This window comes from Candoia aspera, chromosome 3, assembly GCF_035149785.1.
Source record: "Candoia aspera isolate rCanAsp1 chromosome 3, rCanAsp1.hap2, whole genome shotgun sequence".
Classification (NCBI taxonomy): domain Eukaryota; kingdom Metazoa; phylum Chordata; class Lepidosauria; order Squamata; family Boidae; genus Candoia; species Candoia aspera.
In genome coordinates, this window is record NC_086155.1 from 169,839,122 (window position 1) to 169,858,931 (window position 19,810).

Consider the following 19,810-nt stretch of genomic DNA (forward strand, 5'->3'; position numbering starts at 1 on the left):
AAACCGGCTATTGCACTCTGTTACTTTCATTCCGATTGCATGATGGAGTCTATGTGAAAAGAGGGGCAGTCCACCTCTACATGGAGACGCATGGGAGCAATGAGGTGAGAGGAGGGCTGTGCTGATCTCTGATTGCTGGGCTTCTTCGATGCATCTGAAGAGCCACCAAATGAGATGAAATGCTGGCTGGCTGGGCCTAAGCCTGATCCAGCAGGGCTTTTCTCATGTGAACCAGCTTTAGGAGGGACATTCTACACATGCTTAGAGTTTCTATTATTCCTTTTGATATCAAGCAATTGTTATAAGGGAACAGCATTTAAAACTTAGTCCTGTTTGAACTGGAAAAGTCTATTTCTGCTGTTAGGAAGCCATCACTTTCAGCCTCTCAGCAGGGTTTGTGGTAGGGAAGGAAACTGGGAATGGCTGGGGGCTTTCTCTGAGTTCTGCAATCAAGACAGGGAGCCAGCTGTCCCACTCACCTCTGCTGAATGTAAAGGCTCTCTGCTTTCCCGGTAACCAGGGAACCCTGAATGGAGCTCCTGAGTAGCAGGAGGAAGTGACGCCAAGGTTATTTCTGTATCTGCTCCATTTCAGTGTCGGGGGGGGGGGGGAGCATTGCTCCACTGCCTTCTCGGGCGGGGGCAAGGAGTGGCCGTGTGAAATAGAAGGTGGAAAAGGAGGGGGCAGAAGCCGTCTAGTCGTCAAGTGGAGAAGCTCTATAGCCCAGCAAAATGCTCACCCGCGCTTCCCCTCTGGGAAATCTAAGGAAAGAATTTCCTTTAGACACTCCCTTCTTCGACTGATCCGCCTCAATTGATCCGATCGGAAAGCCAGTTTTCTCTTTCCCACAAACCATCCAAGTCTGAGGCGATGCCGTGTTTGCTTTCAGCGCTGAGGCTCAGAGAGGAAAGACGTCCTCGGAATGACACAAACCGCTTCTTTAACCAGCTTCCTTGTTGTCACTGAAGGAGTTGTTAGGGGACGGCGGACTGGGAAGGGAAAACTTACCAGACCCAGCCGGCGCCGCCCGGATGTTTTGGACTACTACTACCACCATCGGTCAGGCGTTGCCTGGAAGCAATAGGGTGGTAGCCCAGCGCACCTGGAGGGCACCGAGTCAGCGAAGGCCACTATGTCTTTTTTCTTCCGACAAACACTCTTGTTTATCCCTCTATTTGTCGTCCCAGAGGGAGAGCTAAGAAGGAGACGGTGTCGCTCCCTCTCCCTCCCCTCTCTTCAGGCTTGTTTTCCCCCTGTGTGTTGTGGCAGATGTTTATTGCTTCACATGTCAACTGGCCGGGCTGGCATTTATACGCGCACATGCCTGTGAGGTGTTTTCACCAGCCGAAGTGATTCACGGGACCGGGGGTGGGGAGGTGGGGGAGAATGAGAGAGACAGAGGAACAGGCATTCAGCAAAGCGCTGGTTCAATTGAGCGGCTTTTTGGGAACTGTCCGAGGTCCTGAATCTCTGACAGGCGGCAAGTGACGCTGCCTCCCTAAAGGGCGGTCTCTCGGGTCCCCCGAGCCTTCAGTTCGCCACGTTTCCAGCCAGTCTTTTCGCCGGCTACAAGAGTACGGGAAAGGACTCGAGGGGACCCCGAGAAGTTTGGTAATTGGTGGGGGGGAAAGGAGGGATTTTGAGCGGGAATTGCTGGGGAATAAGTCAATCGCGAGTGTGGAAGTGACAGTGCCAAACGCATGCGCATGGCTGGCGAGCTGCCGTCCCCGGCTAAAGAACCTGCTACCAACGGATGTGAACAATGCAAGGATTTCCACCTGGCTCCCGAAATCGAAGGGGAAACTGTAAGTACTTCAAGCATCACCCCCAAATGGGTTGCGGAAACCTGTCGGAATGGTATTCCACCTTTGCTCTTGGCGTGTTCGTATATATGCTGGGACACAACGTTTAAGGATGAGTCTAAGCTTTCCGATTAGGAATACAGAGGCTTCCAGCCCTAGACTTAGATGCCACAGGTCTTTATGAGCCTCAGAAACAGACCCGCTGGACCCGAGAAGCCTTGCGGGAAGAAGGAACAGCATGTTAATTCAGAAGGTCTCTCTCCTTGGTGGGGCTGAGGAAGGTCGGGGTAGTAGATTTCTCAGGTTGACGTTTCCGATTGCCCCGGTTTTCTTAGGAAACTTGAAGGGGGCAAAGTGGGAGAGGGGAGTTTAACAGACGGCATTGCCAACTCCGAGAGGACGTTAATCTGGAAAGAATGCCAGGCAAGGTCCGCATCAAAAAGCTTCATGCCATTCATTCGGAACTGAGGAACAACGAACATGGGTTGGAAAAGAACTGTACAATACGAAACTGAAGAAACTGTATGTGTACCTAAGAAAAATCCGAAGAAGGTTGGAGGGTGGATGAGAACGTGTTGAGCATGTTCTTGTCTTCCAGGCCAAAGAAACCCGCTGGAATAGATCCCCTCTAGCAACAGCCCGTCAGGGGAGATCCGCATGCTCAGCCCTGTAAGAAATTTTGTTTTCAAAGCTGTTATTGTTTTTTCATTCAGTCGCTTCCGACTCTTCGTGACTTCATGGACCAGCCCACGCCAGAGCTTCCTGTCGGTCGTCAACACCCCCAGCTCCCCCAGGGATGAGTCCGTCACCTCTAGAATATCATCCATCCACCTTGCCCTTGGTCGGCCCCTCTTCCTTTTGCCCTCCACTCTCCCTAGCATCAGCATCTTCTCCAGGGTGTCCTGTCTTCTCATTATGTGGCCAAAGTATTTCAGTTTGGCCTTTAATATCATTCCCCCAAGTGAGCAGTCTGGCTTGATTTCCTGGAGGATGGACTGGTTTGATCTTCTTGCAGTCCAAGGCACTCTCAGAATTTTCAAAGCTAAGAGATGTCTTGTTTTCTGCCAGTCAGTGATCTCTATTCGCCCCCAAACTAGCTCATTCTCGGTATATAGTATACTGCATTACACCTGCTTTTCATTGATGGAGATGGCAGCAATCCTTATTTTATAGGGAGCACATGATCTCCTTTTTAAAGTTAAGAGGCAAAAACAGGAAACGAACGGAGAGTAATACACGCCTTCAGTCAGCCAAGTCTTTCGCAGTTTAACGCCAGAGGGCGCAACTTCGAACAGGCGAAGAGAGCAGGCAGGGGACTGCAGGGATTTTAAAAGTTAGCGAGCGTTTTGTTGTGTAAGCGTACTTTGCCAGCCTAAAAGCCGTTTAGAGAGAAAAAAATATAATTTTGAAACTAGCTTCAGCAAAGGATAAGGAGAAACTATCATACTATAAATATTTTTTCAGGTAAATAGGATGGGCCCATCAAATATGCATAACTTCGCCAAAACTGAAGGAGAGAATGGGCTGGCTTGATTTCATGAATTCCAGAACTTAGGATCCACCATCCAGAAGCCTTTCTCCTTAAAATTAACACACTTCCTCTGCACTTCTCGACCTCGCAAGCTGGCCGAGGTTGATTGTTGTTGTGAGCAAATACATTTGGAAGGGGGAATTCTGTGGGATGGAACATGAAGTAACAAGTCTTGAAAAAATACGTGATAGTAATGTCTGGAAGACATTACAGTTCAGAAAGATTCATTTTTAAATATCTCATAAAGGCTTAGGATGTTTTGGACTGTTTATAGTGACTGGATATTTCTAATTTTCAGTGCTGGTGCTATTTTAAATGGTTTATGTAGCTATTTGCTTGGGAGAGAAGGGTTAGATGTTTGGAGAAATTATTTTCTAAACTGTCTTGAAGATGTTTTGTCTCAAAAGGCAGAATAAAAGTTTTTTTTTTAAATAAAGACTCCCAGAAATACTTAAACCTAGTCCAGTGTGTGCTTTAGAAAGTTGATATATGCTTGCATATAATACACAAACACACTCATGGTTAGATTAATTGTTGTTGTTGTTGTTATTTGCACAACATGAAATCACAGTTGCCAGTTCTTTAGCTGGTGTTGGCTTTCATTTGCATCAACTTTGTCCCAAGAACCTAGGATGTCATAATGAATCCATGCAGTATATGTGCAGGTCCAACAGTGTGGATTTTTTTAATTGACAGATGGGAATTTTATCAATGTACAGATTTTCCAAGTGTCATCCAAGGCTTTTTGGTATGGCACCCAGTGTGCTGATAACCACTGGGACCACCACCACCAGTTTATGCCATAATCTTTCAACTTCAGTTTTCAGATCTAGATACTCGTGATCTTGTCCAATTCTTTGTCTTCTACTATCTCCTGGAAGTGACAAATCAATTATCCACATTTTCTTCTTTTCAACCACAGTTAAATCTGATGTATTATGTGCCAAAGCTTTATCAGCTTGTATTTGGAAATCCCACACTATTTTAACCTGCTCATATTCGACTACTTTTTCAATATATGTTCCCACCAATTTCTCATTACTGGCAAATGATAATTTTTACAGATGTTCCAGTAGATCATTTTGGTGACTGTGTTATGTCATTGTTTTGGTGACTGTGTTATGTTGTTGTTATTCTAAAATATTATTATACAGTTAACTTGACCGAGGAACAAAATTCAGTTGATTTGGGGACTAGTAGTAGACTTAACAGGTGAATTGGAAACAGATATAAACTGTACCCTGATATTTTTAGGAAGTTGTCCTTATAAATGGCCATCACTACTAGGAAGAGGAAAGTGAAGCACGCAGGGCATAATGAAACAAAAATACTTCCCATTCTCAACAGTTGGTCACCCAGTATTCCGTTACATAGGAGAACTGTGTTAGTCTATATTGACAAAAAATCATGAGTCTGGTAGCCCCTTTTCCAACTAACAACTTTTATTGAAAGGCACAAGTTATGCCTTTTAATAAAATGTGTTAGCTGGAAGAGGTGTTACCAGACTCCTCCTGATCCTCTGTCACCAGAATCTTGCCAAGAGGTTAAAGTTACATACTGATTCCTCCTGCCTTCTTCTAATACCAAGACCACCTTCTTTGTTATTTATCAAACTCAACGCAAAGAGTCTTGAGGTATCTTATATAGACTAAGAAATGCATTGCAAGCATCACATTAGCAGAGATAATATTTGAAATCAAGAAACTAATATGGAGGCATTTACCAATATCCCAGAATGTTGTTCTGCCATTTCACATACCAGGCCGGATCTCTGCAGAGATACTCCTTTTTCCTACAGTATGTGCCAAGTTTTGTTTGTTTTGTTGGGTGAGGGGGAGAGAAACTGAATTTTTTATTTATTTTATTTATTTATTATCAAATTTATACACTGCCCATCTCACCATAAAAGTGACTCTGGGTGGAAATAATCAAGGAACTCAATGATTATTAATATTTAAAGCCAGGTAAGCAGTTGGCCAGTTCATATATTTAAGGGGAATCCATACATATAAACCCATTTAACACATATGAATTACTAGCTGGATTCAGAATTGTGAGAATGAATTTATTTGATTGCATATCAGATAAAAATAATGCATTATGGGGCACATGCCTCTAGGGTTTTAAATGTGCCTCTATAATGAATAGTCAGGATTTGCAAACACATATATCATACAAACACATTGGTGATAACTCAATATAAGCTATGGCATGATTGCTTCTAAAATTGGAATGAGATACAATTGGAAGAAATTTTTTAAAAATTAAATGCATTCATCTTTCTCTATTTAATATGCCTTTATAAAACTCATTTATTTCAGTATTAAAGTGGAACAGAAAACATTGTGTAGTAAGATGAGATTCAATCATTTGACCAGTCAACATTAGGGAACCTAAGCAATCAAAAAGGGAGTAATACGTGAACTTCTATGAAGTTGCTTGATTTTCTTTTGGACATTATCTTGTATTTTATTATGCACCTCATAAATTGTCAGATGGACATTTCAGACAGCTAGCTTGTGCTCCATAGTGAAAGCACTGCTATTTAGTAGGAATGAATGAATGGACATGACAGCTAGTTGGTGGAAATTCTAAAGCTAACATACATTATTTCAGCCAAATTGGCTGACCCATTTTTGGGTCCTGATACATATTATTAGATTCCTCCTTGCTATTCAGCTGTATAAAAGATAGTGCCTTTGCTGTTAGGTGCTACCAGATGCATGGCTCCTAGTGCTGTTGAACAGAAAGATGTTGTGCAGCTATTTCTGCTTTTCCCTCCTTAACACTCTTTTCCCTAGTCAGAAAATATGGAGAGTTACAAGTGGCAGAAAATGTCATTGATTTTCTCCCACAAAAAAGGCAGGACATTTACATGGTACCACCCTTTCTGATACATTTTCAAGAATGAGCAAAGACATAGAAAAATAAATCTCATCTGGAGGCATTCTAAAACAGAAAAATGAATAACATGGACCCTTAAAGCATTCGATAGGTTTTGTTTTATGGAATAAAGAAACAGTGTAGTATTTTCTTCTTTCTTTCCTTTTAGAACCTGTCTTTCCTAAAGAGGAATGCAAAATCAGTTTCGGTATAATTTAGGGACAAAAGCAAGCAGGAATTAGGCAGTAAGTAACAATATACCATCTGCTTTATTATAGCTCTCATTTGTTATGAGAGCCAAAGAACTTTTGAAAATAAAGACTGGGCCAATCTTCTTGTCAGTCCCGAAAATACAACACTTTTCAGCTTCAACAAGCACTGTTTCTGCCCCATTCAAGAATTCTCACTGAACAACAAAGCAGCTGTCAGGGAAATGAGGAAGCCTATAGTATTCCATTTGTTAAGACATAGATTTGTTAGCATTTCTAACAGCAATTAGAAAAATCATTGGGTGCCATAGCAGTGTGGCAGCTAACAGCAACTCAGATAGAACTTTTTCTGGCATGTTTAATCTATTTCCTAATACTCTGTTTTGCAGCCCATGGGATCAGAGCAGATGGAAATGCGCAGAAGGCAGACCTCTGCATCCCAGGAGATACCAAGCTCCATATTGGCTCAGCCTGGGGTAGAGACTCGAGGCTCTAATGCCTGTTGCTTCTGCTGGTGCTGCTGTTGCAGTTGCTCCTGGTATGTCTTTAAAATATATTCAATCCACGAAGAGAAGGGAGGAGGGAAGATGACAGCTAGTTACCATAGGAACATAGACATATGTCCCTTGGGTAATCAGATAAGTGGGAAAGGAAGACACCTACAGTAAGCTAGGCAACAGCTGTATGGAGTTGGAAACAAAATCATGCTGTTGGCAGAGTTGCATGAAGATGCAAGTAAATTTGATGCTAGTCATACATTATGTGTGGAAAGCATTATATTTTCCTAACAGGATAGTTTCATTCACAAATACATTCTAGATCTATAAAGTTGGAAGTGGTTTAAATGGCTAAATGGGCCAATGATCTGGCTTGGGGTTAAATTTGATTATTCATAAGATGTGAATTGCACTGCTTGGTGCTCCACTTTTTGCTTTTACTTTATTTCCTCTAAGTGCATGACAGGCCACTGAACTCAGGATGAGGAAACCTAATCTCTCACCCCTCCATTTATTGGGATAAATGTAAATGTATATGCAAGGTGCGAATGTGTGTGTAGGTAAAATAAACATTGGTGCTATTGGAATTTTTTTAAATGCCAGGGAATAGGTTTTTCCAAAAGCCTGGAAAGAAGAAATATACCCAGTACTCTCAGTCCAGATTCTGCCACTCTGTTCCTACAATAAAGTAAATAAATCCAGACATGGAGCAGCATGAAATGCATTTCATAGAGGGCCTTATTTAGTCCTTATATTGTGAATGTTAGGTCCCTAAGCATGGAATGTTAGGCCCCTAAGCATGGAAGCATTTCAGAAGACCATGTAACATTTGATCGATAGCAGATGAAAGATAAGTTGAGAAAAAAGTAGTTTGAAGCAACATTCTTGGAAGAAAGAAAATTAGATTACACAAAATGCTGGTAGATGTAGGATATAGCTTCAACCTGAAATTGGTATTTTGAAAATATCTACTAAATGCAACTGTGAGGCAGAAGAGAGGGTAGTAACAATATTTATGCATAAATAATTCCATTAATACTTTGATAATTCTTCAACAAGACAGATTAAAAGCAGTATCTCTTCAGTAGGACAAATTTAAGGTTCATAGGCTGATACATTTGGGACTTGCTCTGGTGGCAGCTGGCCTTATCTGGGCTTGAAAGCTAAGCAGGGCAGGCCTGATTAATACTTGGATGAAAAATTTCAAGGAAATACAGAGCTGCAGGCTAGACAGGGAAGTTGAGAAAATACCCCCAAAGATGACAGCGGCAAACCACTTCCTTACTGTTGCCAAAGAAATCAAACAGGTATGCTTCTGAAGTCATCAGGAGTTAAGCTTGATTTGAAGACTACCGACTATCCCACATGGAACACGGTCCTTGTGTTTAAGTTATCTGAACTACAAAGCTTTAGTTATCAACCCAAGATACATTGCAGCCAATTGGGATAACATAGAATCAGTAATCTGAAGTATTGTGCTCATTTTATTTATTTATCAAATTTGTCACCACCCATCTCCTCCCACCAGAGGGACTCTGGGCTCATACCATTGAGTTAACTTACTTTTAGAATAATTGTCTTAGTTCTGAGACAGCATTGTAGTTTATTGGTGATATTTTAGTAAGTAAACTGCTGATTAAAACTTTTACTCATGTCAACATTAAGAACAGCCCAGTCCACCTAGTGCCCTCTAGCTGTTTTGGACCTCATTTTCAAAACTGTCAGTCAACATTATTTTACCCCAAATAATACTTACAATAATACTTTGGTTGCCCAATGGTTTTGAAAGTTGTTGTTTTTATCACTGGCTCTGTATTTGCAGAACTTTATATGGTCACAGTTTATTGCTTACATAAATTTGAGATTGACAGGCCATTGGGTAGGCCATAAGTGATAACTTCAAGAAATCCAGAGCAGATCAATTTGGGCAGTTTCTTTAACTTGAAAGGCATATATTTCAAATAATAAGTATCTAAATATTTCGAAGTTCTTACAGTATTCTCATGAACATTTATTTCTACTATGACAAGTCAAGAAAAATACAAATCCATTTCTGTGTAATGAACTTTTCATTTTTATTGCATATACATAGTTATTTTATCCTATTTTCTTTTAGTATTTTTAAAAATAGATGTATAGTTACAATGATGAAAAAGAGTTGCTCAGTTAAGTATTAAAAATTATTAGTTGTTAAATCACCAGGTATCTGTGGTGTCAAAAAAAGTTATACTACATTTAGTGGCCTGGAACCCAACCAGTCTCACAAAATAATTGCTTTCTTTGGAACAACTATTTTGGGGATGAAGAGAAATGTGAAACAAACTACAGATGAATGCTCTACTTATACTCCAAGTTAACAAAAAAGCATTTCCTCCAAAAAATCTGAATTGGAAAGAAAAAATGAATAGTAACAAGAACAGCATCATAAAGTACAGAATCATCAACATTCAAAGCATGTTTGTACTTTATAGAAACTGAGAAAGACAACCAGATGGACTTTTGTAAAGCCATAACTTATGCTCTATCCTTTCACCAACAATTTAGGATCAATTATAGTTTTTGCAATACAATTATAATGAATCTTTCTTCTTAAGGAACTTCAACAGCCATCAGTCTGTGAGGCAGGCAGTTTTATTATTCAATCAATCAATCAATTAATTATCTGGAGAAGGAGCACTGTCTCCTCATATAGTTTTTCTGGGATTATAGGCCACAGTAATTCTCAGTCATTATTAACCCAAATAATCTTGTTGTACAAATTTATTAAATTCATTTGTATTCTACCTTTAAAGATGGTAGCTTATATATATATTTAAAAAGCTGAATGTAAATTTAATGATATATTTAAAGCACAATATAGCTAGGAAAAACTTACCTTGGAAACAAAGGTGGCAGGCTGTAGACAATTTTTCAATGTCATATTGACCTTCTAGGAAAAATGGAAGATGCATGGTATGTTTCAACCAGGACCAAAAAAATCTAGTTCAAGTCCACATACAGTTATGGATGTTTACAGGGTAACTTGGGGCCAGTCACTAACATTTACCCCAACCTATTCACTTTATACTGTTTTGGGGGGAAAATGTAAGAGGGAATGGTATGTATGTTGCTTTGAGCTCATGGATGTAGAATGGAATGTAAATCTGGCAAATAAACAAGTTCAAAGGCAGTATTTCAGAGTCATGAAAGATTACTGCACTTGAAACAAAAGCAAACGAGGAGGAGGTAACATCTAATGATGTTTATGTTCTTATTTACCATTCCAAAACCCATTCATGGGGTAGGCAGAGTGAGAGAATAGAACATGTGCCAATTCCCACAAAAGAGCTTAATTCCCTCCCCGAATCTTGAGGAAAAACGTCCATTAAATTATTCCACAGATGCCAAAATGTATTCTATAATTAACCTAACCTCCAGTTTGCCTTCTACTCACACCTACAGAGTCAGCCTCCCTTTCTCATTATTGACTCTCCAGATTTTTAAGGCTGTCTTACTTTTTACTCAGCCAACCACTCCAATGTCTGTTATGCACCTTTCTTCCCAGCTCATGGTGCTTTCTTGTTTTCTACTTTTTCTCCAAAACAGCCATCCCTTGACTGGTGGAACAACTTTTGAATTTAAGTGTTTTATTGGTTCCTCGAGAGCCTTTTTGTTGGCCTTTAAATCCATTATGATTTTAATTTTCTTTACTTCCTGGGGTGTTCCCTGAGGAAATGTTTTTACAGTTTTGATCCCATGCACTTGCATATGTGGATGGGTTCAAGAATATCTCAGATGATACAATCAGCCCATACCACTATCCATCAGATTACTGACACTTGAACTAAACATCGTAGTCAGCTGAAGTTACACTACAGGAAGATAAACCTTATCAATATCCAGCCATTAATCATATAAATACCCACTACATTCTCAGTTGCAACAGGACTGAAATCTGAATTTCCCAATTAAATTATATTTTTAAGGAAAAGAAGGGAAAGGGAGCTCTGACTGTGAGTGGACCAACAGTAAAAGCCATGTTGTCTTGACTTAGATCCATTACAACCTTAAAAAGCTAAATATATTAATATCATTGCTCCCATCAAAACCAGATTTTTGCCACTTCTTTTTTTAAAGTAAAATAGTTCAATCAGAGATGTTTGCTTTGGTCCTGAATTTTTGAGAGCAAGGAGTCAGGGACTACAACAAAAGTAGAGACAAGGAAATAAAAATATAATGTATTGTGTATTTACATGACCTAGTGTTGCAAAATGGGCAGAAATAGACAGCTAAGACTGTAATTAGATAACACTTACCAAAGAGTAAATCCCATTGAAAGTTTATCTGATTCTAAATCACATGTATGTAAAATCACACTGAAATGTCCATTGTTTCAAATACAACATTCCCTATCCCGTAATCACACATCTTAGCCATTTCTTTCAAGGCAAGAAGGTGCAGCAGTTCCCTCCAGTGTAAAAGCTTCTTTGTTGACTTAAATGAGTTCAAAATAGGAAGCATATGAAGCAGTCTGATAAAATTACAAGAAAGGGACCTTTTCCACATGAGAGCAGATTTCATAAAAACAGTGGAACACACATAAAGGACTATGAGTTGTGGGCAGCATTAAAGTGCTAATAGTTTTCAGGCATAGTAAACATCTCTGAGTTTTGTATTTTGCCATCCTTGCCCTCTTTCATACTACAGATTTTCTAGAAGTAATCACATTTGCCAGAAATATTGGTCTTTTCTCTTCTGTCCATATTTTAAAACAAAGCAGACAACTGATGTATTATATGAGCCAATATTTTTCTAAGAGATTAAAAATGAGGTGCTTTGTCTTTCAATACATCAAGTTCAGAAGAAATTGTATAGTCCCTTAGTGCAGCCCTTATACTGGGGGAATTAGGTTGTAACCTCTGTTCAGGTATCAATCCCAGTGGTAAATTTAAAATCTCCGCAAGTTGTTTATTTCAGCTTTACCAAACTGTTTATTTTATTACAGTCTTACTGTTAGGAATCAAGATGAGAGGACAAGGGCAGCAGCACATGAAATCAGATCAGAAATGATTCCATACTGTGAAGAAAGGTAAGGATTATCTGGGCAATAAAGCCATTGTGTTCGATTAAATCACTGGCAATTCTTAGCCAGCATGACCATGCTGCCTGGGAGTGATGGGAGTTGTAATTCAGCACATCTGGACAACACCAGATTGGAGAAGGCTCTATTACCATTCTTACAGCAGTTTAACATGTTTCCGTTACCTAGATATAGATCACTATCACACATACATTCCCCTGCAGAGAATGTCCAGTTAAAATGTAGCTATGCAAATATGAAAAATACAAGAATGTTTTTATTCTTTAAGATGTTAAGTTCTTCACTTTACTTTATGAAAACATGAGAAAAAATCAGACTCTCTTGCTTTATTTCCTTATATTGTAGCAGCAGGGTAGCACCAGAGAGCATGAAAGCATTGTTTATACTGTATAAACATACAGCAGATTATTGTACTGTTCAGATCAGTTATAAACACACAATAGGATAACAGATGGAAAAAAATTACTGAGTGTATTTTAATACCTTTATGAGATATCATTCACAACTCTTGTGCAGTTTTTTCATTTCTTAACTAAATTGCTTCAAATTTCAGATTTATCAATCTGCACAAAACATCCTAAATGCCATATTTTTCTCCCAGTTTTCCTTTCACACCGTGGTAACTAGATGTGTTATTTTTCATTCCTTTATAGCTCAGTACCTACTCTTGAAGAAGTAAGCACTTGGAGTCAATCCTTTGACAAACTAATGAGAACACCGGCGGGTCGAAATGCTTTCAGAGAATTCCTTCGGACAGAATTCAGTGAAGAAAACATGCTTTTCTGGTTGGCCTGTGAGGAATTAAAAAAGGAATCCAACAAGAATATAATTGAAGAAAAAGTCAGGCGGATATATGAGGATTATGTTTCTATCCTTTCTCCAAGAGAGGTTTGTTAAATTTGTAATACCCTTGAGTCTAAGTGAGTCAACCAAAGGTTTGACTATTACTATATTAGGTATGTTTGCTGCCTTGAGTTATTTATAAAAATAATAAAGGTGGGATAAAAAATCTAAAAAAAAAATGTTCCAAGGTGATCCTGTTCAGATGGTGTAACTTTAAAGATTAAGACTGTTAAAGATTGTTAAAACTTGATAGTGATTTGTTTTGTAACATTTAAACACTTATTCTTGTAAGGTGGTTTGAGACGGTGGTCTTTTTAGGGCTAAAAGATTGACCTTATTTATTTCAAAATTATAACCTGACATATTAAACACAAGCAGGAATGTAAAAGAAAAGTTAATTATTCATAAGCAATAGAACAAGATAAATCTTGCTTAATATGAATTGAGTGGCAGAAGAAATGTAATTGACTTACTACAACCCCTGCAACATTTGTAAAGAAAAAAATGAAATACTTCAAAAATGTTTTAAAAAATTAGAATATGTTTATTTTAATATAGTGAAGAAAAGAATTATGCTGAAAATAAAAAGTTATATTTAAGCATCCCATTGAGGAAGATAGGGATACATGCTTAAGTAAGGGACAGTTATGTCCACTCTTCTAGACTTATCTTTCTAGAAGACTGACATGGTTCAATCTCATAGGACAGGTTTGAAAAGATTTATTTTTGCATCCTCCTCCCATTGCTAATGAAGTCCAGCTACATAGTAAACCGTGATATATGCATACATTTATTAAAATCTAACCTTGCTGCAATTACATCATACAATGCTTTAGAACACATTTCAGGTATCAATAAATATTAATCTTGTAATAGTCCATTAATCAATTCCCACTTTAATTCATACAATAGATTTTTAACAAACAATCCTTGTCCTTTATTTGTAATACAAAGTTTTTACAAGTGTTTATACCTCATGAAGACAAAGGACTGCAGTTGTGAAAGCTCTTTGTATATATCCTGTCTTCTCTTGATTTGAGATAGAAAATTAATTTAGTCCCTGATGGAGGTCTAGATGCCTTAGTATGATGGATTCCAAAATATCCAGAAGTTTTAAATCCATCCTGTTAACCATCTGAAGAAAATCATTTGTTTTCTCTTCCTTCAAGGAAAAACAATGGCTATGGGGTTTAAAATAAATGTAAAAGACAGATGAAAATGCAACATAGGCAAATGTTTTAGCAGTAACAGAAGAGACTCCAATTGTGAAAAATGTCTACACATTTTTCAGGTCCATTGTGATACTCTCAAATTGTTTCCATTGTCTGCAGCAGAGTAGAGAAGGGTGTTACTGAATACTATTAACACATTCATTTATTCACAGGTCAGTCTGGACTCCAGAGTAAGAGGAATTATTAACCGGAACATGTTGGAACCATCGAAACACACTTTTGATGATGCACAACTCCAGGTTTATATGTTGATGCTCAGAGATTCCTACCCTAGGTTTATGAACTCTGCTATTTACAAGGATTTAGTTGAGTCTCTTTCTCAAAAATCTGCTGAATCATAGAATTTAAACAAATTTATTTTGCATCTACCTACCTACCTACCTACACAAATAAAACTTTGGTCTACCATCCATAATATGGAATTTAGAACCAATAATAAGCTCATTACATAAAAGTAATTTAGTAAGGTGTATATCTTAATACAGTGGAAAAGCGTTCCAAAGTTTAAGAATTCCAAAACTTCACATTATTTCCAGAACTGTAAGTAGTTTCTGCCTGAATTATATGTGACAATGGAAGATATATGGAAAAAAAATGAATAGCAGGAACATACACTAAAATTCTGAAATGCATACACAGAAAAACCTTTACAAGGATAATTATATGATATATCTGAAGTGCTTGACAATCCAAGTGTCCTATCAGTGACAGACTGGAAGTGAAGGGGAGAACATTCTTTCCAGTGTTCTTATTTTAAAAATGAATTATTATGCCTGGTCCAAGCTTTCTCCTGCATCAGGGGTCTGGCAAAGGATAAGGAAATCATTGGATCAAACAGATCTCAGTTCTTTCCATTCTGCTCATTGTACACCTCATACTACACCTATGATAAGATCTCTCAAATATCAAAGCGACTCATTTCTAATATTGAAATTTATCCTCTAAAACCTTACCATTGATCTTGGACAACAAAAATCCAAGAAATCTTATGGCCCTTGAGGTTGTGTCTATAGGGTCCTATGATTTTAGCCTAAAACTACTTAAAATTTATCAAAATAAAATGCTACATTTGAAGGTTAATTCATATAACAATGATGTTTATTTACTAAAAGCATACTAGAATTGAAATGTTGGACCAAGTTTAAGGGGGTTTCAAGAGTTTCCTTAATGCTATCCTGCCTTTGAATAGAAGTGATTACTCTGCACTCTACAAAGCAAATACTTGCTTTGATATTGAAATATCCACATGATTATTTCTTCATGCCCATATGACAACTGGTTTTGAGTTCCTGAAATAGTTATACATCTGATTTCCCTCATTTTTCTACCAACACAAAGTTCAGCTTAAGCACGATTCTTAGAATCCAGCGTAATCCACTCCTCTTCAAAGAAAATCAGTTTCACTTACAAACTTTGGAACTTAATGACAACTCTTTTGGGACATGAGTAGCATGAGGGCATTTCAAAATCAGCAGCAAAGCAAAGGAATTTTACACATGAATTAAACACCCCAAAGAGAACTGTTACCTATAAAGTATTATCTTATTACCAAATTCATGGATTTTGTTAATGTTTCTAGAAAAAATTAGAACAAACAGAAGAGCTTGATATTCACTGCTCTAAATTAAGCATCCAGTATGCATTTCAGCTGTTTTCATTACATAAATTACATCATTGTTTTGTATATTCATGAAGGGAAGCCAGTTTAATCAAACAGCATCAATTTGTTAACTACTGAACCTATTAAAATCTTGCTTTCATCCTGAATTTGGGGAAGCTCTTAATAGTTGTTCCACTGCTTAAACTAGCAACAGACTGGGATCCTCAAAGTATTCATACACTATGAAAACTAATAGCACTGAACATCTTTCATAAAGAATGGCTTTACATTTCTTTCATAATTACTTTCTGCAATTAAAAATATTCACTTTGTAAAAAGAAGAGGTCATAGAATTGGTATCAACCATGCCCCAGATCTCTTACCCTAATTCCAGATTGGAAGTATTTGATTGCTTTGTGTGGAAATGTCTATTACTCTCACCAGCAACACTAGAATACATTTCTAGCTTGAAGTATTGACTCATCAGGCTGCATCACACGCTAGTGACCATGGAATCAGAAGGACCTTAGAGGTTACCCAGCCCAACTCCCTACCCAGTACACAATCTGCTAGTGCAACTTCAACATACGACAATCCAGCCTGTTTGAAGACCCCTAATGAAGGACAACTCACTACTTCATGTGGTAGCCTGTTACTGATTGACAGGGCATATAGTCAGGAAGTTCCTCGTGATGTCTAGCTAAACCTCCAACCTTGTGCGTACTTCTTCATGGTTTATCACTGTATGCCAGTTTATCACTACACATTTATCTTCGCATACGCAAAGCATGAGCTACTTGTTTTAGCTATAAAAGAAAGTGGAGCTAAATTCTGTGGCAACAAAAGGATTATGTCACCGAGTAAAACAATATTCACTATTATAGTTTGATTAAACTTATAGAAGAAACTTTTAAAAATGCTTTAAAAATTGATTACCTGTAAGTGATTAAGATATATAATGGTGGAAAAAAAATGTGCAGAGGGAAAAGGTGCTCAGAATCTCTCCCATCCTATTTACATTCAAAGAAAAATACATGCATATTTTGCCCAGTGGCTGGTGTTTGTGTGGGTGTGTGTGGAATATCCTCTAGCAAATAGCAATAAATTAAAGATTAATTCCCGCCCTTTTCAGAAACCGATTTAATTATGAATTTCCTGTGGATGTTTTTTTATGCCCACATGAAGTTAAAGTCAGGTATATTAAAAACAGATTCCATTAAAATAGAATATAGAGTGGATTTACATGTTAATTTTCTTCTTTTCCAACCTTATAATCAGTATTCCCATTTGGGGACTGCAAAACAAAAACATTAACTTAGGCTCCTCCCTACTGGGAGAAGATACACAGATATACTAATTTACTTTTCTGTTCAATGCAGCAGGCTAGAGATGTTAATCCATTAAAAAAAAAAACCTTATAATGAGCCTTGTCACCACACAGTGTCAAGGGAGAAGATATGGAACAGAAGAGATATATCACCTGTGACCAGAAGTTCCATTACCTTAGTCTGTAAATCAAATCAACTGTTAACTGTATGACTCAAGAGAACATGTTCCACAGTATTATTCTGAGTTGCAAACAGAGAGGAAAGTACCCCTGGATTTATCTTTGGTCCTCTTTCTCCCTCCCTATTACCATTTGATTGACCAATAAAGTGCCATCAAGTCAGTATTAACTTCTAGTGACAACACAAATAGATTCTCTCCAGGCACTATTACATGCTTGGTCATATATAACACGTGAGATACAGAGAAATCTAGTTTCTCCTCAAAATAGGTGCAATTTAGAGATATAACATTTCATAAATATTAAAGCAATGGGAGAGGAAACCCCTCTGTTTAAAAGCTCAGAAAAATATATGCAATGTTTGTTTTAATGTATAAAATTATATATAAAATTATAATATTGGGATATTATAAACATGCTTACTTAGAGGTAAGACTGTTTAGTGGAGCTTGTTCGCAGGTAATCATACAGAGAACTGCAATTTATTGAAAGAATATGTTGACTGTACAACATTTGTAACTAAATAAAACGTACAAGAAATATAAAGATAGTATTCTATGATGTCATAGACAGTTTTTTTCCAAGAAAATGTTAAAATTGAAAGTAGGTATCACATCTTTAGTGAGAATATTATTATTTGGGCAGAAATCATCATCACAATATGGGCTAGCAACACACATGGATATGGAATTAAAGTTATAAAATTACTGAACTCTTGAATATACTGTACAAGCTAGCTGCAACAGTCACCTTAAAGGAAGGGTGAAAAATGTAAATGAAATGGTCAGAAGGACCTTCTATGCAAGTTAGTTCTAGAATATTCAAACTAAATCAAAGAGCATGGGGGGAAAAAGGGAACCTGTAATTTACATAGAACAAAGACAGCAGTCCTCTATGCAGAAATAAATATAGGATTTGGGAGCTGTATTCACTATTTGGCAGCCCTACTGATTTATTCCAAAAATGAATATTGCAATAAAAATCAGAACAATGGCAGTGCTGGGCATTTAAGCAAGCTCCTAACATCTCCATTCAGGACTTTTTTCCAAATAAAAATGAATCTCTAACAAACATGAACCACACTGGTGTTTGGGAGCCATTCTCAGCACCAAGTTCCCAGTTGCAGGGAGTAACACCTCTCACTACAGTTGTGGGCTTAATAAAAAGTTTATGCCAAATATGCTGTATTAATTATATGGAATAACTATGTCAAAGTAAATTCATTCAGTAAGTGTTAAAAGTACTGGAACCTCGGCTGTATATGTATTCCCAATTTGCCCTGAAATGAACTCAGGCTAAGTGAAGCATTTCTGAGCCTGTCAACAAATCTAAGTGTCTTTGACTCAGCATTTTGCAAGAAGATTCAGATTTACCATCACAAAAAGCGAAACCTACTGTCACAGAATCAATATACCGCAGGGTTTGAGGGGTGGAAGCTATTAGTATTCCAGGCCTGGCATTTATCAAGCAGTGGGACACCTATTACTAACTTGCAACATTCTTTCTCTGACATTATCAGTTAGAGGTCTGCTGTTTTTATATCAATAACTTCCACAGAACATTTATACTGTCCAGGTATCCTTTTCATTAGAATATATTAAAATTGTATGGACACTTCTATCTAGGAGAACCAATTGATCCTACCTTTGGGAGATTACATTTTTTTTTGCCCTTTTTGATTTTTGACTTCATCAGTAAAAAGTTAAGATGCAACTAAATACATCATATTTCTAGATTACTTCAAAGAATTCACCCATCATTAAAACTGGTATCACCATATTCTATACACTTTACATTAGGGGAAGAAAAAGCATTAACAAAGAAGGAGCATTATTTTCTGTTTAAGCTTTCCACTCTCCTAGTTTGGTAAACTTTTGTTAAGAAATGTTAAAAAGATGGCTCATATTTTATTTTTTTAGTTTAAAAACAAGTTTTATGCCACTTTGAATATGAATTTTATTTACATATAGTTTTTTGTGAAACAAGTAAATTTCATTAGATGGAATACATTTCTGTGAGATTTTATAAATATATATAATTATAGGGAATGGGGAAGGAAAAATGTTCTGTAGCTGAATGTTTCTAGCTATCCCCCACCCCCCGCTCCATTTGATAGGCATATGACTGCATCTGATTTCCTGCAAGAACCAAGCCAAAATGTTTAGTAGTGCTATTTTAGGTGGACCTTACTCTATAGAGATTATACCAGTCAACTCAATTGGGGGGGGGATGGTTCCTGATTTTTTATACAAACAGTAATTGATCCAAGAAAGGAGTTTACAAATATTCTGATACCACACATACAGATTTAGCTTGGGACTCCTCACCACCCTATAATAATAATATTTAAAAAGTTTAATTTTGTGTAGGAAAATACTATTTCTAAGTAGACATTTAATTTTGTGGACATTAGGTATCATTTTGTTTATGTTACAAATAACGGTAATCTGTCAATAATTTTATAGTAAAAAGTCATTTTACTGGACTACACTGTAATGGATGTTGTGCAGTGGTTCAAATTTCCACTGTGATTTAGTTACTTGTGCAAATGACATAATATTTGCAATTAGTCTGTTAAAATGAGGTTTCACTGTATTTAGAATTGGATCTAAATCCATGAAGATAA

At 37.4% G+C, this 19,810-nt stretch overlaps 1 protein-coding gene across 1 annotated transcript; it reads left to right on the top strand.

The window, feature by feature from the left end:
• The first annotated feature begins 1,700 nt into the window (after positions 1-1,700).
• On the top strand, positions 1,701-14,418 carry RGS20 (regulator of G protein signaling 20). The gene is made up of 5 exons (XM_063299963.1): positions 1,701-1,805; positions 6,815-6,963; positions 11,907-11,990; positions 12,656-12,890; positions 14,230-14,418. Exons 1-5 carry the CDS (start codon positions 1,701-1,703, stop codon positions 14,416-14,418), a joined length of 762 nt encoding a protein of 253 aa, XP_063156033.1.
• The last annotated feature ends 5,392 nt before the right edge of the window (positions 14,419-19,810 follow it).

Excerpts from the sequence above, each read along its gene's own strand:
- RGS20 (XM_063299963.1), top strand. The coding sequence starts at position 1,701 with ATGCGCATGGCTGGCGAGCTGCCGTCCCCGGCTAAAGAACCTGCTACC. Across the intron at positions 6,964-11,906 it reads TGCTGTTGCAGTTGCTCCTG|TCTTACTGTTAGGAATCAAG; the intron begins GTATGTCTTTAA and ends ATTTTATTACAG. Across the intron at positions 11,991-12,655 it reads ATTCCATACTGTGAAGAAAG|CTCAGTACCTACTCTTGAAG; the intron begins GTAAGGATTATC and ends ATTCCTTTATAG.